Raw genomic sequence first — 25,739 nt, 5'->3', positions numbered from 1 at the left:
ATAACAAAAATCCTCTCCATAAATAAACAAACAAGATATCAACAAACAAGATACAGTTTTGTCTGTTTTCGCAACTCATGGCTAAAATTCAATGATAATACTTCTGGGATATGATCAAAAAGATACATGTTGCACGAACATCATCGATCACGCATGGATAGAGGAAAACGTCAATTTTCATTGTCCCTAAATGATACTGCATAAATATCTGCAAAATGCTTTGCACGAATTTCATCGCGTTCCCTGCTTATCTCACCTGTTTTATACATTTTTCTCTCAGCGGTGAACTTATGTATTTTTATCACTAAGCTAAGCGGTGAATTATTGTCATTTCACCGCAATCACTGCTGGTCTCACACAATTTTTAACACTTTTTTCTAAGCGGTGAGTTTATGTAATTTCACCACTAAGTAAATCGGTGAATTTATGTAATTTCACCACATTCAACGCTGCTCACACAATTTTAACATTTTTTCCTGAGCGGTGAATTTATGTAAGTTCACCACTAAGTTAAGCGATGAATTTATGTAATTTCATCTCATCCACCGCTTATCTGACATGATTTGGACACTTTTTTTCAAAGCGGTGAATTTATGTAATTTCACCGCTAAATTCAGCGGGAAATTATGTAATTTCACCGCTCGCTACCACCCGATAAAGGTTTTTTTTCACCACATTCACCGCCTGATTTTTGTAATTTCACAGCATTCACCGCTTGTCTAACATAATTTTGCGTTGAATGGCGGTGACACCTCGACCCGGGAAGGATTGGGCTAGAAAATTTTTGCCTTCGTCAGTGATGTTTACAAATAGGGGAGAAACCTATCACAGCTTTTTATCTGACCCCTTGAGCAAGGATCTCGATCCAATATTTGAACTCTTGTATAAGTACCAAAAAAGAAAAGAAATCTAGCGCGTTTTAAATTTCTGCATCTGATCGAAGGTTAATGTTGTTCAATTTCAAAGTTTTTACGATCAGATACGATTGCATAAATTAAGTTTAAACGTCTCATATATACATTATTATTCGAAATATGTTTATATCTATATTTCAGCGCCCCTTCAATGCCTCTATAAGTTAACGCGCAAATGGCCACGCCACAAAATGCCACTAGTCTTCAGTGTCAAAAATTAAGATGCCAGATTATTTTGTCATGTAAGTTTCTTTAAACTTAGCGACAAGTTGACTTTCATGAACATTCGTCATTTCAAAATGTCAATGTAATGTGTTTTAAGTATGTTTTAAGTATGTTTACGCATAAGTCACAAAATTCTGACTTGATATGAATCACTAGGCGGTTTTCGATCAACGCCAGAAGTTCTCAGTGATTTCAAGCAGAGTCACGTAACCTATACTTCAACATTTTTCGTGACTTTTCCCAAGTAAAGGTATCATCAAATTGGGGAAAAAGAAATGTCATTGTTACGTAGATCATCCGGCTGGTGTGGAGTGTAGTATTCCCTTGGGATTTCAACTCCAGAGTACATGTTGTGAAAGCGGGGCTTGTCGGGTCTGTTGTAGAATCGCACGTAGCCAGTCCAGAACCCACTAGATTCGAAAAATCTTACGTCCTTTTGAATTTCTGACCCGTATTCACTCCACATGTGGTCTCGCATAATTTGCTGAAACACACCAAGCCCAATTTCGGGGAAAAAATCACTTTAAAAGGCTTTGCAATCAGAAAACAGATGAGGGCTGTTTATTTTACCAGGATGTTGTGGTATCTTGCTGAAATTGAACAAGACATAGGTCTATTATGTAGATTTCTAGATTTTGGTTGATCGATTTCATCTTTCAATTGATATCTCGAAACTTTTTGGTTGATTAATTTACAAAACTTGGTACGGCCTTATACGGCGTCGTACTAAGTTTTTTAATTTTTCATAGATGTGAAAAGGGCCAAAAGGTAATGAAAAAGTGACTTGTATGAGATAAGCGTTGTTTTTAAAACCAGTTTTAGGAAGGTAGATTTTAGAAATTGGTAATTACATCAATTGGATACGGTGCCGTAGAAAACTTATTACGGACTTATACGGTGCCGTACAAAGTTTTTAAAGTTTTCCACGGCAGCGTATGAGTCTTAGTAAGTTTTCAAAGTTTCATTTACGGTGGGCAACCTGGGAATTTCCATAAACAATCCTAATGTGAAGTAACCCAGAGTTTGACACCAACTTTTGAAGAGACCATGCCCGAAAAATTTGTATGACAAGATCATAATCAATCCAAACAAACTGTGAAATGACTGCAGCTCATCTTTAGCGGACATGAAGGCTTAAGCTCAATTCAAAATCTACTCAACCCGAATTGTGATTCTCGACTTTTGCGGGACTCAAATTGTTCAAGCTGGTGCTTGCTCGACCTAAAATTTTATGGAAGACTTTAGCTCGTCTCCAAATGTTTTTTTCAAATATTTCTTAACCCAAGAAAATGAGTTACAAAATGATTCAATCTATTGTCAAATCAGGAGTGGAGAAAAAGTTTTTTTTTGAGTCACTTTTTGAGGTCAACTTTTTAACCCGAAAACTTTATGTTCAAATTTATTGTGGCAATATTAATGTGGCAATATATTCCAGCTGTGAAAACTGCCTTCTTGCCTAAGAAAATTCTGATAGCAGTTTTTGATGCACAGTATGAACAAAAGTAAAAAAAATATCAAAAAAAATTCCATATGCAAAAAAGCTAATTTTAGCAAAAAGAAAGCTTTGCCCTTGGCCAAAGATCACGCTTGGCCCAAAATCTTCGAGACTTTTGGTTATCCCGCAAAAAGATATTTTTCAACTCTAAGTAGGAAGCTCGAATGTGTAAGTTCAGTCACAAACGATCCTCCACGATAGAATTTTGGAATCTTTTCATAAGTCAAGGCCTGAATCTGGGTAACAAAGAGGCCCAATGTAAAATCTTGCAATTTGAAGGAATGTCTTGTTGTTCCAAATTTGATCTTTTACATAATTCCAATTCAAAGATATTATACAATAGCAGGTCCAGAATATCTAAGAAAGCTAATTGCTCGCAGTTCATCGTGGGGAATAATTTGGTAGAAAATTAGAGAGCTTGAAAATTTTTATGTGCTCGACTCTGATTTAATCTGGAACTTCCCTGGGGTATTACAAATGAGAGATCACGTGGTCCAGTTTCGGCAGTTAAAATTCACAATTGTACAAGATTTGTGCCTATGATGGTATCCTGCAATATCTTGCTTAAGACGGCTTTGTTGCAATAAAACTTTGTAAAACTTTACAAGATGAACATCCCTCGGCGAGACTGTTGCAAGATGATCGTGTTCAGTAGAAGACGGTTGTACTGTGAGCAAATTCAAAGACTCTTATAAGGTTACGGTATATCTCATAGAAACATATTACCACAGCTATGAAAGGTGCTGTCATTGCCAATAAACAAAAAAGACAAAAAATTATTCATAACAGGTTTGAAAAGGTGAATTGCGTACGTTCAACAGAAGAAATGATGCACGAAATATGACTTGTAAGACTCTGATTTGATTATATATAATCTCCGAGAAAACCTTCTGTTTTGGTCTGGGGGTACGATGCATTAAAATACTATCGGTCGAATCTAATTGGCGAGAAAGACATCAAAGGTCGACTTAGGAATAGACATTCGTCCAATCATTATGAGGTCCCCCATTATGTACTTTGGGATAAGAAAATTCCTTCTACCTTGACTATTAATTTTTCTCAAGGTATACGAAAACTGTATTGATTAGAGATTTGTTCAAATATATGAGCAGAGTTGGAACAAAAGCAGAAGCAGATTAAGGAAAAAAGTTAATTTTTACTTAAGTAAGAATCACCTGAAGTCATTTTTCCTTCATCTGTTTCTGCTTTTGTTTCAACTCTTTTCAAATATTTGAACAAACTAGAACAAACGAGAAACTCCATTTTGTTCAGGAGTTGGATTTCATTAGTGTCAAAATTAAGTCAGTCATTATTAATTAATAATGACTGACTTAATTTTGACACTAAAGAAATCCATCTCCTGAACAAAATGGAGTTTCTCGTCTGAACTCAAAAAAACTGCTGAATTTTAATTCGACAAAAGCTTCCGTTATACGTTTATGTATTGTGACATGAGAATGAAATGGAACAATTTTCTTTCCCGTGTAGAATATGACTCCAAAATTGAACTTTTGTACTTTAACTAAGCTTCTTGCAAGATTTTTGCAAAAAAGTGTCCAGATTCTGCATCGTGCAAGGTAAACGTTATTTGCAAGAGTCATGCAAGATCTTATAAGATAAGCTTTAAAGGCAAGAATCTTGCAAGATCATACAAGATAATCGCAGCAGTGCGACGGGGGGTAAATGCTGATTATAGATTGTAGTAGTTATGGATTTCAAGGATCTTGCATGATCATCATAAAATCAACTCAACTGTCATAAATCTTTTCGCAACGTTAAAAACAGCTTTTTCATTTCTGAGTCATGATTAATGTTTGAAATAATAATAAGTTTTGAATGATCTAGCTAGAATGTTGCGAAATTTGAATCCATTTCCCTAGTCTAGACCATGACCTAAGAGACAAATCATACTAGGCCAAGAAAGGGTATGATTAGAACGTTCTGGGCCCAAAGGAGCTGCGAAGAGCATTTAGCTAGGCTTTATTATTCACCCGGACTTGTGTTCGACCCATGTTTTGTCACTCTGGACATTTCCTTAACTCAAAGTTATGATGAAGTTTTCAAGACATTTTCAAGACCAAATTTTTTAGGAGTTAATATTGCGTCGATAAGGTTAAATCATAAGTCATCAGAAAGTATTTTTATAAGTATCTTTCGATCAATTCAAATCAATTGTCAAATCGTGGCTCAAGCAAAAATCTTTTTATGAGTCTGCATTTTGCCTCCAAAACCTTACGAGCACTATTATTGGTATATTGCGTATACGGTAGTCAGCATGTATGCTTATTCATTTTTGCAATTCGGAAGAACCAGAAGTCTGTCAAAATTGTGCATTATTTTCAAAAAAAATGATAATTCATGTTTGTGGAAGGGAAAACAACTGATTAATACCAACTTTTCATCGCGGCAATTAGGAGGAAAGTTATTACAATTAGGCTATCTAGTTTCTTTGAATCAAGTAATATGGCAAAATAGTCGACCTGTGATAACTGCTCTGTCTTAAGAATTGCGAAATCCCAAGACATTTTTTCATCTGTATTTTTAGTTAGACTGCAGTGCTTCAATGCTGTTTAGTCTTGCTCCATTGCCGCTTAAGTATGCACAGCAGCAAACAAATAAGCATTTTTTTTCAAATTTGCAAAACAGCAGTTATGAAAAGACTATTGGTCGACGTGATAACGTACTCGATCTATGAAATGACTTTTGCTGGCCTTTAACTACGAAGCCTCATTTTGTTATTTTGGTCAATATAGTCCCACCTACTAGACAATTTGGGCCTTTTCATAAGTCTACGTCTGGACTAGGCTCTTATATCTACGAAAAATAGATTTGTGCTTACATGGTCTCCGGCGTTGTCGAACGTGACGACCATGGATCCTCCGAGGTATCCACATGCAGTCACTGCTTTATCATGACTCACTGGCCCCAAATCGATCAACATCTTGTAACAGTGAGCGAGACCTGCAAAAAGTCAAATTATCCCGAGCAGAGCAAATTGTATACGCTCAAATTTCCACTCCTTTAGTAAATTATTGTTGTTTTGATTTTGTAAATCATTGAAGGTAATGAGTTGACCTCGGAATGTCGACGCATGTCGACGACCATGATTCTGTCGACCATGATTCAATTGAGAAATTGCAACGACCATGATTCTTAGAGGGAACCAAGATTTTCAAATAGATTGCTTTCAATGAAAAAATATGCAGTGTGATCAAAGTAGCAAAAAACGAACCCGGAATGAAAATTTATCACTCATTAAACTGACCATATGTGGAACTTTGAATTGGAGTAAAACCATCATTATATGTAGTTAGCTATAATGTTTGTCTATTTCAGAGAAATTTGCCAGATTTCGTAAATGAAATCCTTTTATATTAGAACAGGCTTCGTAATTAACTTCTTTTACGGTAGCTTCAAAAAGTTAATATATGGTACTTGCTCTAGCTAGCAATGAATGTAAATTTACTGCGAGATATTTTTTCTCATAAATCTGAATTAAATTTAGTCGCGTTCTAAAGAAGATGGCTCGTGTTAGACTGTGTGCAGCACAGAATGTTCCAAAATACACCTAAAGTTTATCAAAAACTTCTTTTTGTTCTGAGGCAAAAATCTCTTTTGATTATAAAGTTTTCGAAGCTCAAAATGAAGCATTTTTTTCCGTTGCTACCTTGAGTGCGAGCTTTTTATTTTGAAATTTGAAGATTTCAGAGCCTTCATTTTGATATAATTTTAATACGTGAAAAAAACTTCGTACAAGAATTTAGACAAAATGTTTATATCCAAAACCTACTTTAAAAATTGAAGAGAAAGCATTAATATATTTTTTCTTTCCTTAAACTGGATAACCCGGATCAATTGAAAAAAAATGTTCAAAAGTCAACCAAACATCATTTGAAGAGAAAGAAGCAGTGTTGAATGAGACAAACAATTTCTCTGTCTGTATCACAAATAGACAACTTTTTTGGTAAATGTTTCAGACATTCCATAAAAAAGAAGTCCAGCTTGGAGTCAAATGGATCTTTTAACTAAATGGCTTGGGAAAAACTTTGCAGGAATTAAAAAGAATAATTCATCAAATTTTAACAAAAAATTTATCTTTATAATTTGAAGCAAAAACACCTGAAGTGAATCCTAGAACGCATCAATTAAATCGGATTTGATACCAACTGGGCTGCAATCAAAGAGGACCGACAGGATATAGCGTGCTTTCAACTGAATTAAAGTCTTCAATGTCATATTAAGATGAAAAAGAAGACACATTTCTTGCGTACTTTTTCAAATGGTTTTTAGATCTTTTTTAAAGGAACCCAAAGGCACCATTGTTTAAATTAGATGTCAAAAATCACTGAAAGGTAGGATACATGATTTCAAGGTAATGCGTGAGTTTGCGCTGATACTACGAGCTATTTTTTTTTCTTTAAAAAATTTTTCCAGGTTGGAGTCAATTGTTTCTTAGTCCAAGCAAAAATTAAAATAAGCTAGAGAACATTTTGCATTTTCTGTTGACTGGATAATCTATTCAAATACAAGCCAGTTTCTGGTTAAAATTCAGTTCAAGCATCAGAAAAAAAATTAAAAATGAAATAAAAACGGGCCTTTACATTTTTTCTCTGATTTATCGAACACCGAAAGTCCTGGTCCCAAGTATCCAATATTTCGTCAAATGAATGTCTTTATCTAATCAGAATTCATTTGAATTTTGTTAGGTGCTTCAACTTTCAAAGCATCAATCCAAGAAATTAACACAAACCTAAAATTTTTAGAAAAAAAAATTTTGATGTTTTTTACTGAAATCAAATTCCGTAGTGATAACCATCTACTGACAATTACTAACGGTGTTGAAGCAAAAACTGGTTATAGTTATTTGAGAAATCTTTAAATCTATCAAAAAAGGAACAAATTATTTCAATGTTTCGTGGTTGTTTCATTGTTCTCTGGAAAAGTTTTTTTCTATAAGTTTCTTTTATATATATAACACTAGATTGGTTCATTTTGGGGTCGGTTGTTAAAAAAACCGAAAGAGCACATAAATTAACAAAAAGGTATTAATTTTTGGATTACAAATATGAGTTTGATGAAAAAAGGGGAAATTCTTGCATTAATTCTAGTGATTTCTTTCTTTTTATAGTGCTATAATGAATTTTCCATTTAGTTTTCAATTGAATCAAATTGTTCTATGCTCTATGCAATAGAAATATTTGTCAGTTTTTCCAGCTTCTCATTTAATTTACATTGCTTAAACAGTTCCCCCTTTTAATCCTACAATGAATTTTTTTAGTTGTTTATAAAATTCAAAAATAGCCTCCAAGGGCTTCTTTTTTCGCTATAATGCTTATACAGAAAATGAAGAGTTGGCTGAAGAAAAAAAGAGCTTTAACCAATTAAATAATGATTATAAAAAACTGTAACCACCCGTGGCGGAAGATGTTCCAAGCTGAAATATCAACTTGGGCATAAAAATAAGGCTCTTTCTGTCTTTTAAATTTGAGTTTTAATGTATTTTCTTTTATTTTTCATCTTATCAGAAAGTGTTCATCAATTGAGCATTCAAATAAATAGTTAATGTATATATATATATATATATATATATATATATTTATATATATATATATATATATATATATATATATATCAAGGACAGCAATAAAGAAACTATGCGGGCCACAACATGTAATCAGAGCAAACCATGAGTTATATTTGACGATCTCTGTGTTGTCTAAATTTGAGATACGCGGCAAAAATGTTTTCTTTTCGTTGGGCAATTTGTTAGAGAACTAGAATATGGTAACGAAAAGCTATGTAGATAACAATTTGTACGCTTTGAGCGTTACTTTTGCTCATAAAATTTGCTTCGCGCTAAGTCGTGGAGAAAATTGTAAAATTTAAACTCATTTTAACGCGTTTTTGTTCTCATTTTCTCCGCTTACACAGAAAAGAAGATTAATGTGCTTTGTTTATTTAATGTTTGCCACGCTGTTTCGATTGTAATGTCCAATTTTGATAGGCAAAAAAGAAGGGCAACTCAGCTTAAAATTAAGATCTTGTACATAGCATGCATGCAGACTACAGAATAAGTGTAAGAAGCTCGGGGCGTCTCCAGCGAAGGAATTATTCGAATTTTTCGGAGAAAGGTAACGAGATTTCTTGGCAACATTTTGAGTTTGCACAAGCAGTCAGTTCTCTCGTGTGGTACTATACATCAGATGATTAAACACAATTTGTTAGATGGCCAAGCAAGCTAAAGAGCCTAGTTCACTTAAAAAAATTACGAAAAAAATGGCTTTGCAAAACCTGATTTTTCAACAAGATGATGCTTCTGTGCTTAACACAATGATTGTCATCAAATTCTTCAAAGAAGAGGAGATGGAGGTACTGAAAAGGTAAATTGTCTGAAATTTCACAAACTCTACCATATATTAGAAAAAAGTAAAAGCACAACTTCCCCTCACTGGAGAAGTGATTTGGACTCAAAATGTTGTATTATTTGATATTTGTGCCGCTTTTTAAAAATTCTTTGGGTGTACGTAGCTTTTTGGGACTATAGTGTAGGTTAAAGTCGAATGAATCAAAAGATTTTACAATATCGAAATCAGCTCCTACTGGTGATAAGTTTGAATCCAGAGCCTTGTGAAGAATGTCACAGTACAGCAAAGTTGAATAACAGCTAAATGCTCTGATCTCACACTGTGTTGGAAATGTTGATAACATTTTAAAAAATTTTGGAACAATAACTTTGTTTGTTGGTTCATTGTTTCAGTTTTTCTAGATTAGTCTTCCTTTGCGAATTTTTAATTTGAACATTTTTTGACAGGTTCTCAGAAACATACTTTTTCTTAGATGTTAAAAAAACTATTATCGTTCTTCTTTTGCCAGAAGGGTTGGAGCTTCTCATTTCTGGTGCCTCTAAGAAAAAAATCTAATGATTTAGAGAAAGACACACACACACACACACACACACACACACAGACACACACACACACACACGCGCGCGCGCGCGCACACACACACACACAGAGAGAGGGACCGATAATTTTTGGCGACGAAGGGGAGGCTCTGGAGTGACGCTAAATTGTTCTAAGTCGTTCAACGCATCAATCAAGTTTCAATTACAATATTGATTCAACAAAAAATATGACAAAAAATTGCATTTGGAATTATCAATGTTTTGACATGGCCATGACTTCAACATCTACGTCACCTCTTATGTCCGGCAAAGATTGCGAATGCCTAAATTGTAGGTGAATATTGATGAAATATATGATGGAATTGAGAAAAAGATAAGCTATGATAAATTCAAGTTGGAGTGAGCACGTATCTTTCAAACACATCACTTCAGATATTATAACAAGTTCGTTAATTTTTTTTGCTATTCTCCAATAAAATTACTGTACTTAAATAAATATAAAAGATTCCAAGAGAATTTAACTTTTTTTGATTGGTCGTCTTTCGTCAGAGTTGAGCCTCTAACCTAAGCAGCCTGTGCAACCAGTAACAAAAATTGCACTCAAAAAAGCAAACATAGGGTAATTTGGGTCAGTATTATCTTGATGTTAGTACCGAGAGGTAGAGCCTAAACAACTGAGCGCCTTTCTTTCCAAATAACCAACCAAACGAATTTCTCTATTTGTTTATATTGCACATTTCTTATGTAACATAAATGGATTCAAAACTGAGTTTGTCAAATGTTCTTTGAACCGAATAGAAGAGTGACTAACCTGGGACTCTCTCGAAGCCTTCAGGACACTCTAAAAAAAGAGGAAAACTTATCCGTGTGAGACAAATGACATTTTTCCCTAAGCTTGACTGAGATTGTTAGCAAAATTAATTTTGGCTCTTTCCAACCATAGACTACCCAGGTCGAGACCGAATGGTTAACTTGTAAGAACTTGCAAGTTTCTTGTAAAAGATGGTTAACTTGTAAGATTTTGCAAGTTTCTTGCAAAAGAGGGTTAACTTGTAAGAACTTGCAAGTCGAATGGTTAACTTGTAAGAACTTGTAAGTAGAATGGTTAACTTGTAAGAACTTGCAAGGCGAATGGTTAACTTGTAAGTTTCTTGCAAGTTCGTTCCGGTCGAGCACAACTCTTATTGGTTAATTCAATATAAAATTCAGTCATTTACCGTAGAAAGCGCGTGGGAGTTAGTTGCTCAGTTTGGATAACATAATAAAATTCGACTTAAGTAGACAAATTGGTTACTTTTTGAATTTTATCAATTCAAGAGAGTTCCTTTTGCAATTCCATTAAAAAACTGTAGATCTCAATTAGCTTCATCGCGTTCTCAAAAATGTTCCCAAAATATTGACTTTGATTGAATTTTCAAATTCATATGTCAGTATTTTCAAAATAATTTAGTGGCCCTTCATTTTTATTCTTTTTTTATAATTTATTCACACTTTTCCAGATTCGATTTTTTTCAAACATCTATTTACATTTATGTCTTGCAACATTTTATTTACGGTTTCGGGCGTATGTGTGTATGTGTGTGTGTGTGTGCGTGTGTGTATGTGTGTATGTGCGTGTGTGTGAGAGAGAGAGAGAGCGTGTATGTGTGTGTGTGTGTGCGTGTGTGTGCGTGCGTGGTGTGTGTCGGTGTGTGTGTGTGCGAATGGTTAACTTGTAAGAGCCTTGTAAGTCGAATGGTTAACTTGTAAGAACTTGCAAGTCGAAGGGTTAACTTGTACGAACTTGCAAGTCGAAGGGTTATCTTGTAAGAACTTGCAAGTTTTTGGAAGAAAAACTTGCAAGGCGATGCATCGCCTTGTAAGTTTCTGCCAGAAACTTGCAAGTTCTTACAAGATAACCATTCGGCCTCGACCCGGGTACCCAGCAGCGTAGGGCTTAAACCGAGTCACCGTACCAGGGTGGTTAACTTGTAAGAACCTGCAAGTTTCTGGCAGAAACTGACAAGGCAATGCATCGCCTTGCAAGTTTTTCTTCAAAAAGCTTGCTAGTTCTTAAAAAATATCCATTCGACATACAAGTTCTTACAAGTTAATCATTCGACTTACAAAGCTCTTACAAGTTAACCATTCGAAGTAAAAGGTTCATGAAAGTTAACAATTCAATTCGCTGGGTTCTTACAAGTTTGACTTGTAATTTCTTACATTTGACTTACATAATTTCTTACATAAGTTCTTTGAAAATAAGTTGTTACCAGATAACTTTTCTGCCTATATTGTAGCAACAGTAAAGCGTTACAATAGATGATTGTAAACACTTTAAAAAAAGCAATCGTGTAGAATTGATATCTACTGTTTACTAATTGAATTGCAAAAGGACCTCTTGAGTTGATAAAATTGAGAAGTAATTATTTTTATCAACTTAGTTTGCATCGTAATATGTTATCCAAAATGAGCATTTAACTCTCACGCAGTTTCTACGGCAAATGACTGATTGTTAAATTGAATTAGCCAATTAGTGTCGAGCTCAACTGGAACAGGTTTGCAAGAAACTTACAAAGTTTGCCATTCGAATTGCAAGTTCTTACAAGTTAACCATATTTTGCAAGAAACTTGCAAATTCTTACAAGTTAACCATCTTTTGCAAGAAACTTGCAAGTTCTTACAAGTTAACCATTCGACTTGCAAGTTCTCACAAGATAACCATCTTTTGCAAGAAACTTGCAAATTCTTACAAGTTAGCCATCTTTTGCAAGAAACTTGCAAATTCTTACAAGTTAACCATCTTTTAAAAGAAACTTGCAAATTCTTACAAGTTAACTTTTTTGCAAGAAACTTGCAAATTCTTACAAGTTAGCCATCTTTTGCAAGAAACTTGTAAGTTCTTACAAGTTAACCATTCGACTTGCAAGTTCTTACAAGTTAACCATCTTTTAAAAGAAACTTGCAACTTCTTACAAATTAACTTTTTTTTGCAAGAAACTTGCAAATTCTTAGAAGTTAGCCACCTTTTTCAAGAAACTTGCAAGTTCTGACAATTAAACCATTCAGTCTCTACCCGGGTACATATTTCATCACTACGAAGGTTTATCGTAGCCGTTTTTTTATAGAAATTTGCTGACTTAAAAAATTTTTCCCTCTCAATGCATTTGTAAAAGTACTTAAGATTTTAATTGAATTTGAGTCGCATATCCAGTTTTTTTGAAAATTGGCTTAACTTTGGTACAAGTGCATGCTAATATTATAATATGAATTGCGAGTCAATTATTTCATAGGGGCCATAATGGAACCAGTTGTTAATTTGGTCATATTTTAGTCATTGACAGCCTCCGCAAGAGAATAAAAATAACGCATGAATGTTCAGGATAAAAAATAGTGGTTTAAGTTTAAGTGTTTATCGGAATTACCTTCTAGACAATCTGCTTTAGTTTCTCTCCCATCACTCCTGAAGCAAAAAAAAACACAATATTTGTTAAGCAGTAAATAGCTACCCTATAGATCAACTCACCTAAAGTTAAACTAGTACCAATCCAAATAAATATTAACTACTTTTTTGTATAACAAATCGGACCATTTAATCCATTTTGCCTTTTGTTAATTCCACTAAACGTAAAAAGGTCCTTACAGTCTGGGATGGGAACGATTATACTAATTGTCCATCCCCTGGTTCTATTAACATCATAAAATAATTATTATCAGTTTTTTATTATTATTTTTAATATTAAACTTTGAAATGAAGTTTAAAAATTTTTCTGAAAAATTCTGTCGTTTTTCATGCTTCATGAGACTCATTGGCCAACTGATTTTTCAAAGTCTTGCAGATGATTCAGCAACTTGATTTATTAAAAACACAATTGTGTTCGAGAAAAGTTCAAAACCTGTTGCAAATGTTAAGTAAATTTCATAAATTTTTATTATCGCTAACAGTTTCTTCACACTTTGGATTAAATATTCAAAGAAAAAAATGCGAAAAATTATAAAATAAAAAAATGAAATGAAAAACAAAAAATATTATATTCTGACAGTTCAAAAGAATTCTTAGTGTCATATTGGTGGATTTTCATGAAGCAAAACGTTTTTCATCATTGGACTAACAAAAATACTCAAAGACTATATCAGTTTGATGATCAAATTTGAAATATTGATTAGACCAAGTTATTACTCTTAAGAATTTCAAAACTATGAAAATTTGAACTTTTGAACTAATATCTTAAACCTGACGATCCGTTAACCCTCTATTTCTCAAAATTTTTTAGTTATAAATACTACTACATGAGATAAGTTTGAACAACATTCTATGACATTAAAAAGGAAAAAAAATTGAAATGACTTTCGAGATTTTTTTTGGAAAAATTTTGTCTTCTTTGAAGCTTCATGAGCTTAGGCGGCAAATTATTTTCTTCAAAACCTTGCAGGTGGTTACAAGTTTGACAGTTTTGAAAACAATTTTGAGTTCCGAAATTGCTTAAAACACCAATTTGTAGCAAACATTAGTTAATTTTCTGATTTTGTAAGATTTCTAATAGTTTTTCAACTGTGTTTGTATCTAAGGTCTAAATAAGCGATTCAACTGGCACAGCCAAATAATAATGCTGAAGATATCTTGCTTTCAATAGTTTTTTTGTGTTTTGCATCTTTTCCTCTGTCATTTACTCTGCCAGAAAAATAATTTGAAGTTTGAAGATTTTGCGCCTGCGGTTGCGTTTACCTCTTTTTCTCAATTTTGTTCGTTTGAACTATGCTACAGAAGCTTAATTAGAACAATCTCTCTGACAAAATAAAGAATACGTCTCGGTGTTCTTGAAACTGAATCAACGTTTGATTCTTTTGAAAGAAGTAGAATTGATCTCAAAAGTATATTTAGATATTAGATGACAAAACAATTCTGCTTTTAGTTTCTTTTTTTTTAAAATTGGTTTTTGGCATTAATGAGAGCTTTGAAATTCTTGAATGTTATCCATTCTCCAAAAACTTTTTGTCGGTTCAAAAAGACATTGTTCATACGCCAGATTTCAATCAGCTGAAACGGAAAAGGCTGATACGAATTGATATTTCCGACGCTTTCCTTTAAAAAAAAAACAAAATAATCATTTGGTCGAATAGTTTTAGCTACAGACTGCAAAGAACTCTTCATGAAAATCAAAGATCCATTGAAACTAACTAAATTGACTACAATTTTCTTCATTTGTTTTTAGCGGTGATGTTACCAATGTTTTAGCGTGTTTTCCCCCAGATGCTTTTTTTCCATTTCCCTAAGAAATTTTAGGTTGATCCTGTTTCAAATTTCTAGAAAATATATTTTTTAAGCAAATCAAAACTGGATTCTTAGAGCTATAAAAAGATCGCTTTATTTTTCCCCTGTGATGCTTCAACAAAAACCGAAATTTTGCCTGAAGTAAAAAGCCAACCTCTCTTACATATCGCACCATTTTTAAAAAAAAGTGTCGGAACAACAAGTAGAGCTTCTTATAGAGCTTCTATGAAAGCTTATCTTATGAAAAGCTCATCTACCCAACAATTTGTTTTTCTCTTTCAATTTTATTACCAATAGAAGAGCTTTCCGGTCGAATCCTTTATTAATAGTATAAAATTTGTACCAGGTAACGCAAATTAGGGCAAATTCTTACACGATAAATTATCTTAAACTTTTGGGTATTATAGTATTAAAAATAAGTAAAAACAGGAGATTAGCCTTCAATGCATACAAAAATTGACAAGAACCGACTGCTCGCCCGTACCTAACTCTCAACTGAATTCAATACTGTGTCAGAGTCTAATTCAGGTCACATTTTGCACTAAATTTGTCTGATTCAGATCTAATCCATTGATTCATTCCTAATTATCATCTGATTTAGAAGAATACAGAATACTTTCTCTGAATCAAATCCTTCTGAACCAGAACTAAAGCTTGAAATTTCTCTGAAATTGTTCTGAACCAGTACTGATTGTTACTGAACTTAAGTAATGGCGTACGTTCAAAAATTCTCTAAATTTAAAGTTTAAATTTCTCCTGCTTTCAAACTCAAACGGCGAAAAATATTAAATAGATGAAGCGCGAGTTACCCGTGTTTTAGTTCACGTTTCTGTTTCCCCTCTAAGTAAACTTACCCCGCTAGCAGAAGAGCAGACACAACGAAGTAAATTGTCTTCATTTTCACCAACTGTTACTCGGACTCTCTGAGAACCAAAATGAACAACATTCCATTTAGTCGTCTATATGTCTATATAACAACCCTTCAATCTTTTTGCTTTCACAAAACGGAAATAGCAATTTTATAAGAAAGCTGCAAAATTTTGACATCTTTTTGTTTTGAAAAAATATTTCCAGATAGCTCACCGAGCCTGTTTGTCTCATTTTCAGACAAATTATACAATTTTTCAGTGTTTATGTGTTCAAAAGTATATTATCATATCGCGCATATGTTATTCTTAGGCTAAGAAAATTTGAAATCTTCTTTTTTCCAAATTGAAAGACCTCAGAAACGCAAAGGATTCTGGAACAATTGTATTTGACGCAAGCTTTAGAGTTTAAGGTTAAATTTAATTGTCAAATGAGACTTAATGGCATTAAATGACAATTGAACTCAATGCTTCTTTTTATACTTTTACCAGACGAGGGTCATTCAAACTAAATTTAAAAGTATTCCAAGTCAACAATGAAGAAAAGCAACATTTGGCAACTTCTGCCATCTGCTGATGGACAAATCAAAGAGATTTCATTGCTGAAAAAAAATGAAATAAGCTTTTCTTTTATTTTTGAACCTAAAAAACATCTGTGTAATAACTCCTTTTTTGACCTGCATTTTCAATTCTCCTCGCCAGGATTTTTGACAGAATTAGTGTCCTTGAAACTAATAGGAATGGTTGTCTAAATTTTTCTCTCAAAAATTGAGGTGCCATCTGAGATTAAATGCTGCCAATGTCAAGGTGACATTTAACCATCTTGACAATGATCATCATTGATCACACTTTAACTCGTTTTTTTGAATAGGTGGTCGTTAAGTCTTCGTTTTTAGACAGAACTATGCATTCAAAAACTAGATATCTTGATTTGTATTGTTCAGATAAAGATTTCAAACAAATTTACTCAAAAAATTTAGAAAAACATTAAGTCGGAGGATTACAGAGCTCATATTCAGAAATTTTAAATAATATATATTAGATATACTACAAAACTTGAAATCAATCAAATTTTCAAAGTGGTTATAGTGCTTGAATTGCACGCAAACGGAAAACGTTTTTCTCGAATTGACTTGAAAGTTACTTACAAGAAACTTACCAGAAATTAAACAATAAGCTGAGTACGCTGACATTGGTAACCTTTAATTGTATTGAAACGACAAAAAAAGAGAAACATAAATTAGTTTTTGAATTTTGTCACCTCCTTCTTTAATCTGACATATCCTGTTAACTTACATGATTTAGATATTGTAAATTTTATTCTAGGGCTTTTACTTTCTTGCTGTAGACAGAGATATTTCTGGCTGCTAATGCAAAGGCGTTCTCAAAATGGTGTCAGGAAAATTCACCCAATGCCATTATACCCAATGCCAAAATACCCAATGGAATTATACCCAATGCCAATATACACAATGCCATTATACCCAATATACTTTGATGCTTCCGTTCAATAATCCGACAACAAATTAGCAGTCGTTATTACCCTATGTTTTAACATATTTAGTGGCCATGGCCATCCCTCAGCGGCCCGTGGGACTTGATATGAAACTATCACAACCGAACATGGGATAAAATTATCCGCTTGTTAAATCATACGTGTAAGAGCTATTTTCTGCTAATTAGTACTCGGATTATGCTATGAAAATGTCAATGCCAATTGGGTATAATGGCATTGGGTATTTTGGCATTGGGTATAATGGCATTGGGTATTTTGGATCGTTCAGAAGTGTTGCTGAATTTTTCAAATTTTTGCTTCAATGATGTCGAAACGCAGCTCTATTGTTGTGTAAATGTATTTAAGTGTGTTGTCAAACAGATTACATATGTTTCTCTTCTTTTTGTTGTCTAGATGAGTGCTGGTACCACAGCTGATGTACGATTCAGAGGTAATTCCCATGAATTACAAAAGCATGTTAGCAATCAAAACAAAGGCACACATTAGCAAAAAACCATTTGGTTTACAACCAATGAAATAATAACTGTTCTATCAATGATTAATTTCAACAAAAAACACTTAAAATCGCGTACCGAAGGATATTTTTTAATGTATTTCTCTAGCTGCGACAACTGACGAAATTGCTCGGACCGCTGATTTTTAACACAGTCTCTTTTTGAGATGCAGATATATCTGAATTCAATAAGTACGTATTGGGTGTTTTTGAGTCCTTTTGGCTGACTTATTCTCACCGTTCACTGATTAGTTGAGTACGGACAGACATTGTTGTAAAGAAAATTTTAAAAAAACTATAATAGAGATTCAGAAAAACAAAAATTCGTTGTCAGCTTATTTCTTGAATTGAACAATGAACCATTTTTACATTACCAAGATAATTATACTACATTATTGCGAACAATTTGCCGGGCGAACACTCTCATTGAAATGTAATTCAAACTTCTAGTCAAATGGTGTTTATAATCTTTTTTCTAAAAGTATCAAAATCATTGAATCAGTAAAGCCAGCTATCAAAAAATACATTGAACTTACCTCTGTTGATTTCTTTTTTTGGATATCAGTAAGTGAAAACATGTTCGGTTTAAGAAAACAACCGGTAAATTATTATACGCAAAACTGTTATTTGCCAAACATATAAAGTTCATATAAAGTTCAGTACCTATTTGTTGTTAATTGATTCCTCTCAAAACTTACAGTGGGCAAAAATAGATGGTAAAAATTTTTTCCCAGAATTTTGGTTTTTCAGAGTATCATCAAATTTAAACTCTGTAGCTGACAAAATGAACTGAACATTTTTATGTCGTGGACCATGCTTGCAAATTTGTGAAATCTAATTGCTATCTTTTGTAAGTAGAATTTGCGTGAAAGCTATCTATCATTTTCCTGGACAACTCAAAACGTGGTTGTGTAAGTACTTTCAATAATTTTGTCAATGACTGTTGAGGATGTCATCAAAAAAGTGAAATTTTATTTTCTTAGTTTCTAGTATTCTTGTTACATATAAAATGTAAATGCCAAAGGCATGAATTTTAATTACACTGAGCGTGAATTTCAATTACATTTAAGTTGGATTTAATTACTTTAAGAAATAACTAATTTCATAGTAATTAATTTTTGTTGTTGTGAACTCTGCTTACGGTTTCTTGCTTATATATTTCAAAAACCAGCGAATAAATTTTAAAAAAGCGTTGTTAACAACGATAAAATAAGAATACGTATATTGAAGTTGATCATGGGTTTCACTTACGAATCAATGCAAATTTACACCGTAGACTTAGGGTTGAACTATTCCTAATGTTCATTTAGCTTAAGTGCTGTGCAATAGTATCCTAGCAGACTAAAACACACTTTTTTCATCGCATAGCTGTAAAATCCAAAAGTTTAAACTTTGCTTACTGTGAATACAGATTGTTTTTATGCGAGGAAGAGATGAGCATAAATTTTTTGATAAAATTAGTATTTTTGGAATCATTGAATCTCTAGAAAAGCAAACAATAAATACTTCAAATGTTGATGTTATTTTTCCACATGGAATTTTCATTCTGATAGTTCGGATAGTATAGATCCTCTAAGAATGGCACAAGAAAGAAAACTCATCTCGTGAATTTTCAAAATTTGTTATGATTCAGTAAAGTAACACAATTGAGCACATTGTGATGAAAGTATTAAAAGTATAAAGTGAGCACCTGGTTTTTTTTTCAAACAAGTTGCTTGAAAAACCTTGACTGATAAAAGGAACTTTTTGTGGGTGATAGGTAGTAATATTTGTAAAGTATAACGGAGAGAACTATAGCAGAATACATAGGAGGAGAAGAAGTGTCTCAATTTCAGGAAACCAAACTCACTGCAATAGAGGACAATACGATAAGAGTGATAACAATATTAAAGTACAAAGTTATCTAAATCAACATGCTTGGAAAAATGCCAATAGAAACCCTGAGCAATACGCACATTTTTAGGCGAATTTCTGACGCGTTACCATAATTATGAAAAGACTCGCGTTGTTGACTTGCGCTTTTTTTCAGAAGTTCTCAACATAAAAATTTATCGCTTACCAAAACAATTAAACATCTATAATCTTTTGAAGTAGCTGAGACATCAGAGCACATAAAAGCTATAGAATTTATTTAAGTAAGCTTTGCGCTTAAAAAGCGCTGAACTTAAGCAAGAAATGAGCCGTAAGTGCGCTGAATTTATTAAAATTCAGCAAATTCAGTGCATATTTCATCGCAATTTTTATTTTTAAAAATGAGGATGAAATGCCTGAAGTGATTGCCAAAAGCTCTGAATTTTGCCGAAGAAGTCTTAGAAACAGAACTAGATAATTTTTAGCATTTCATTGACAGAATCGAAGACAACTGATTGGCTGTTGACAACCATGCCCTCTCTGCCCAATGATGACGTCAGAGAGAACAGGTGACTTTTCCTCTTTGGTTCCTCATTGCAGAATCTGTTCACGTACTCGTGATTAATAACTGCTTGCACACCTGGTGCCACCCCCATTTGTGTTAACTTCTCCTCAGATAGAAGTGGGTATTCGACCAGACCTATGCTGTTTTTGGCAAATACTGGAATGATGTTCTGAAATAGAAAATAGACGTTTTTCATTATTTTTCATTAAGTATAATTTTATAGTAGAGGATTTTTATCCCTGCGCTTTGCATGTAACCTTAAGCAACCCCCCCCCCCCCCCATTCCCCGCTCCTCCTATCTCGCTGACTCATGCACCCTAGTCGTGGTGATCACAGTACTGTCCAACCAATTTTTAATCGAAAACTGCCTTTTCATGCCCAACTTTGGTTGAGTTTAGATCGTACACGTGATTGCACATCATTTGGCCGTGTAGCAAATATTTTTAGTTTTGACTGTTTTAATTCAAACCCCTTAAAATTTTGCCACAGTAACTTTAATGATAGATCCACTAGTTTTCTTATTTTAGAAAAAATAACTTGTCTCTTGAGTTATCTCTGACAAGGCGCTTTCAAAGTACATCGAACGTTTGAGATCAAATAACGTTTCGTTTTGGCTCGTGAACTGACCAGGCAAGTCATTTTTTCATGATTTTATCCAGTACTTCAAAAATGAAGAGTATTTCAGTACTGAAACCAAGTTTATTTCAGTACTAAAACAGTAACTTCAAAAATTTCTGCGCATACTATAATCAGCCCAAAATATAGACATAGTTTCTTTGCAGAGTATTCTCATTGCTCCGAGTTTACTTCAGTTTTACTTCAGCTCTGTAGTGTTTTATGTTTTAAAACAGCAAAATTAAAATCGATTAGACAATATTTACCATATAAGGCAACTAGCTGAGAACTCTTATCCTTTTTTTTCGATAAATAAGTTAGGCAGAAAAATAGGCTGAAACATTCGGATCCAAGTAAACGTCTCAAATGGCCTTTAGATGTGATAGCCGACAGGTAAGGTTTGTGATTGAGACGGCAATGATCGAAAATTCGATCGACCGCCTCCATGAAAATGTCTGTGTGAGAGTGAGCTGTTACTTAATCAAAGCTTCAAGTTCACTACAGCAAGACCCCTCTTGACTGCAATGATCATACCACGTGTAAGTTTTAGACGCAAAAAAAGGCTATAGTAACCAAAAAAGAGTATTGATGCTCACAAAATGAACATTTGAAAGTGTGGGGAATAATAGTTATATATTTTTGTTATATATTTGTTATATATTTGAAAAAAAAAACGAAAATTATTTCAAACGAGAAAACTAATTGCCTAAAAAAATGGGCAACTACTTGTTATCCAGCTGTTTCTCAAACTTTCAATGACTTTTCGGATACTCAAAAAGCAAAAAAAATGCTCTGGAGAATGAACCGATATTACTACGATGCTCAGGCTTCTTAAGTGTAGCTCCAATGGTCAGAACACACTGAAAAGTTTTTTTTCAAGAGTAATGATGAGTATAGTGTGAACACACTCATTTTATTGTTACTGAAAGCAAAAAAAAATAATTTAATCATATAACATCAATTAAAGTCATCATGAAACCCACGTCATCATTTTTCTCATAATGACAATATTCTCTTTAACAATGCTTAACTTACTAATTGCACCGATTAAATTGAAAAGAAACGTTAGAAAAACTGAAATAAAACTGAAACAATGAAATCATTTTGTAACTTGAGAAAAACACGATAGAGGAACATACTACACACAAGGTATTTTTCCTTACCACACTCACACATCCTAACCATAAAGAACCATTCACAACATATAAACACTTCAGAAAATTTACGTTTTTTATAGTAAGTCCCATAAAGTTGCAGAGCAAGCGAACGTTTGCAAAACTTTCAACATGCAAAAAACAAATTACTCTTCTCTGCATGCATTAAATTTGAAATTTGACCTTTGAAACGTTCAATAGCGTTGCACCTTTATGGGACTGACTATTTAACAAACTTAGCTTGCCAATCGCCAGTTGATCTTTTGAATCGGAGAGGCTGAATTGCATTTCAAGTTTTTCTTGCTACGTCTCTATGGGTTCGCAAAAATATTGCTGAGAAATTTTATCCTCAGTTGCTTGAACTTTAGCGTGCATTCTTGAGCTCCTTGGGCAACGCCATCTAATTGTAGGCAACGCTATCCTTAGGCAACGCCCACAATCTAATTGCTCACAACAACCGGGTTAATGTCCTGTTCCTTTTTTTAATATACCCTTGACGTGTTTTTTAATAGCAAAATTGGTGTGATCAATGTCGCATACTATTATAAATACACTTTTTATACCCCTCGGGAGCAAGAAATTTACCTCGTAGTTGATGTCCCTGAGAAGATTTTCTAATAACGGAGGTGTTGAACCGAAAAACCTGAAACACACAAAAAGATAAAAACTTTTAATACAGCGTTGAAAAAATAATTAGGAGAGATCACAATCCGATACTGCGAATAGGCAAGATTAATATCAGCAATTGACGTAAAAACGTAGTAATTGATGAGTGCAAATATTTTTAAACGCGGGTCGAGATAGCAGTGCCGTTTCACTTCATGAAGTTAAAAAATTGAGCTGAATGCGCTGAAATTGCTTAAGGAATGCACTGAAATCCTCGAAAATTTTGAGGAATGCGCTGAAACGTTAAAAATTGAGCGCATTTATCTCATAATTTCAGCGCAGTTTAGACGAACTGCGCTCAAAAATTCAGCTCATCTCAGCGCATTTCTTAAAAAACATTTAGTGCGTTCAGAAGCTCACTGTTCCATCTGCTTCTGATATTTTCAGCGTAATTCAGCGCATTAAAAAGCTGGAGATTTAATTTTGGGACTCCGAGTAATTTTTGATTTAAATTCACAGGAAAATCGTACCAAGATAGTTTTTTATTGCGAGTGAGTATTTGACTGTAGTGTTTCTTGACGGTTGAGCTGAATTTCTCCTCCAGACTGTTTCTGCTATTTGATGTCCCCCCTGCCCCTCCTGTCCCCTCTCCATCGTGCATGTCTCTCATCTCTCTCTGGACTAGGTGGAGCTATAATACTAACACACATCGTCTCTTCAGATATATCGATGTGTTTATCATACAGGATTAGAAATAACAGGTTATGACATGTAACCAAACTTGTGGTATGTGAACCTAACATTTTCCATATTTCAGCAGAAGGTGAAACGGTAGCAGTCCTAGGGGAGGTTCTGGAATATTAGGTTCGAGGCCTCTAGGTCTATTTCATTACCAGTATATGAAATTAGCTATAATACCACAGTTGGGTTTTTACTGACGCAAACAACCTTTCCCATTTAGCGCCGAAATATTTGCAACCTTAAATTTGCTTTTTCAAAACGCAAATTGTATCATCCTAATTGATCACTTATCATCCTCGGATTTTCCTTCACAAGATAATTCCTCTCAGGACTGCTCATTTCCTCATATGAAAATATTTACTCAACAGCTATACAGATTCGGTTGCGACTTAAATTTGATGTTTTCCTCAAACTGCTAACAACGTTTTTTCTTCTCGTTAAAGTTGCTCAACTTAGGTTTTATAAGGTCAAATTCATTATGATTTCTGGAAATAAAAAAAATGAGAATCGCCCAAAATGAAGCAAAATGGCAAAAGGCTTTTCTGGGTTTCATTTTTGCCTAATATGGTCTGTTATTTTTTTTATGCTCCTAACAATTTTGATGACGTACCTGATCTACGACAGCCTTGGTGGCCTTGAGCTCTGCTGTTGTAGTAGCTAACTCCTTCGTCAGTCTGATCACGTGCTCTTCTAGTCTCTCAAACCGCTTGTTTATTGCACTGAAAACAAACAACTAAAAAAAGTTTAACACTTTCTCGAAGGTTGGGGTCAACCATTAAAGAATTTAGTAGTAAAATTTAGACAGAGCCAGGACCTATTTTAATTTTTCACTGTTGGTAACATGCAAAACACAACTGTTCTAATCCCTTACACAGACGTTTTTTCATACATTTATGCATGCAACCTCCCCCCCCCCCCCCCCCACACACACACACACACACACACACACACACACACACACACACGCACACCCCACACATACACAGATAAAGAAAAGACTAAACATCCTAACACCTCACAAATACGAATAATATATTTTAAACGACCAGTTTATTTTATTTATGTTAGACGCAAGGTTATAGAGAAAAACAAAAAAAAATATCGAAGTTTCATCAAATGCTTTCTCCACATCTTTGGTCGTATTTTTAGGTTGGAAATTGTTTTGTAGAAAAAATTTTTAAAGCAAATGAACAATTAGAATTTGAAGCCCATCATTGGTTCAACTATGAGAGAAAAATCACAATTAGCTTTAAAAATCAGACATTTGATTTTGAATTCCTTGACAAAAAGCTACTGTTGCCAAAACACATTTCACTTTAGATTCCAAAAGTAAAAATTCACATAAAATCAGTTTTATGCAAAATACAAGTTAGTGGCTAATATTGGTTTTTGGAAGTGAATTAAGAACAATTAATTCAAAAATTCAAACTTAAATACGATGAAATTATAAAAAAGTTTTTACCAAATGCTGTTTCTGAACTAACATAATAGCAGATGTGCAGCAAACACATAATAGTTCAATAAGATTTTAGGAATTATTACTGGTTTTAAAAATATAACGCTTAAGTCAGTTTTCTATAAAAAATTTTGAAACCGTACCAAAGATACTTATTGTTTCCTGTACCCATAATTTCCTTCGCAAACATAAGGCTAAACGAAAATTTTCTCTTAAAATTTCAATTGTTGTAATCTCAAATTGTTCCATTTTGAGTAGAAAACTTATCGCATTAAAATTTTCGGAAAAAAACATGAAAATTTACAGCAACACCTTTTTTGTTTTTTTCTTCATATTATTTTTTTCTCTTCAGTTTTTGAGCACAGATACAGTGTCATATTGACCTTGCAAATTTGTACAGTTAAAAATTTGCTTTGAGGTGAATATTCAAATTATATCAAACTTAACATGACGTGACATTTAGTTCACATAAACTTGATTACTTCAAAATTCTTACCAAAGGCTTATCTTTATTTCTCTTCAATTAATCTATTTGTATTTGACATTCTTAAAAGAAGCAAATGATTTTTATCATATTGACTGCTTTTTTGGCCATGATTCTTCACTTTAATTGTATCGTTAGAACGAGTATGTCTGTCAGGTGTACAGTTAATATTCTGAAACAATAACCATCTGATTAGCGATAGAAATTTTCATTTTAAAAAGAAAACCTTTTTCTGAAAAAAATAACCCACAGAGTTCTTTCAAACGTTATGTTCAGCTGTAAATGTAGCTCCGGAAAAATAAGTCAAGACAACCATCCCATTTTTTGCTTCCATTTGAACACAATAATTGATATTATTAGGTTTTTGAGTACTAAAAAACTAGCTCCAGTTTTTTTTAAAAAAAACTTGAGTTTCAGAGTTTCAAACAAAGTTTTCTCAAATAAACTCTTTCTTTTTCTGATTTTTCGTAGCAAACAACAAGCAATTCCACGGGTACTTTTCACATTCCTGTTGAAAAGTTTGTTGATTTTGATTTTGTGCTATTAGATGAATTTGAACACATTAATATATTTAAGTAGAAGTATTGACTGAAAACATATATG

General features: G+C 33.5%; 2 protein-coding genes across 2 annotated transcripts; both read right to left on the bottom strand.

The window, feature by feature from the left end:
* Positions 1 to 1,427: 1,427 nt before the first annotated feature.
* On the bottom strand, positions 1,428 to 15,707 carry LOC142356228 (uncharacterized; the record flags this gene model as incomplete). The annotated part of the gene is made up of 5 exons (XM_075408182.1): positions 15,644 to 15,707; positions 12,943 to 12,980; positions 10,350 to 10,379; positions 5,474 to 5,595; positions 1,428 to 1,623 (listed from the first exon to the last, which is right to left on the bottom strand). Coding segments are annotated over exons 1-5 (430 nt in total), but the record flags the coding sequence as incomplete, so codon positions are not given.
* A 3,554-nt stretch (positions 15,708 to 19,261) lies between these two features.
* LOC142356229 (uncharacterized) lies at positions 19,262 to 23,915 on the bottom strand (the record flags this gene model as incomplete). Its single annotated transcript, XM_075408183.1, has 4 exons — positions 19,262 to 20,249; positions 22,435 to 22,492; positions 22,986 to 23,146; positions 23,807 to 23,915. Coding segments are annotated over 4 exons (592 nt in total), but the record flags the coding sequence as incomplete, so codon positions are not given.
* Between the last annotated feature and the right edge of the window lie 1,824 nt (positions 23,916 to 25,739).

The sequence above is a fragment of the Convolutriloba macropyga genome, unplaced genomic scaffold (genome assembly GCF_964194025.1).
Source record: "Convolutriloba macropyga unplaced genomic scaffold, txConMacr16.3 SCAFFOLD_3735, whole genome shotgun sequence".
NCBI lineage: Eukaryota > Metazoa > Xenacoelomorpha > Acoela > Convolutidae > Convolutriloba > Convolutriloba macropyga.
Note: the sequence above shows the minus strand (reverse complement) of the source record. Positions and strands in the feature narration are given on the sequence as shown.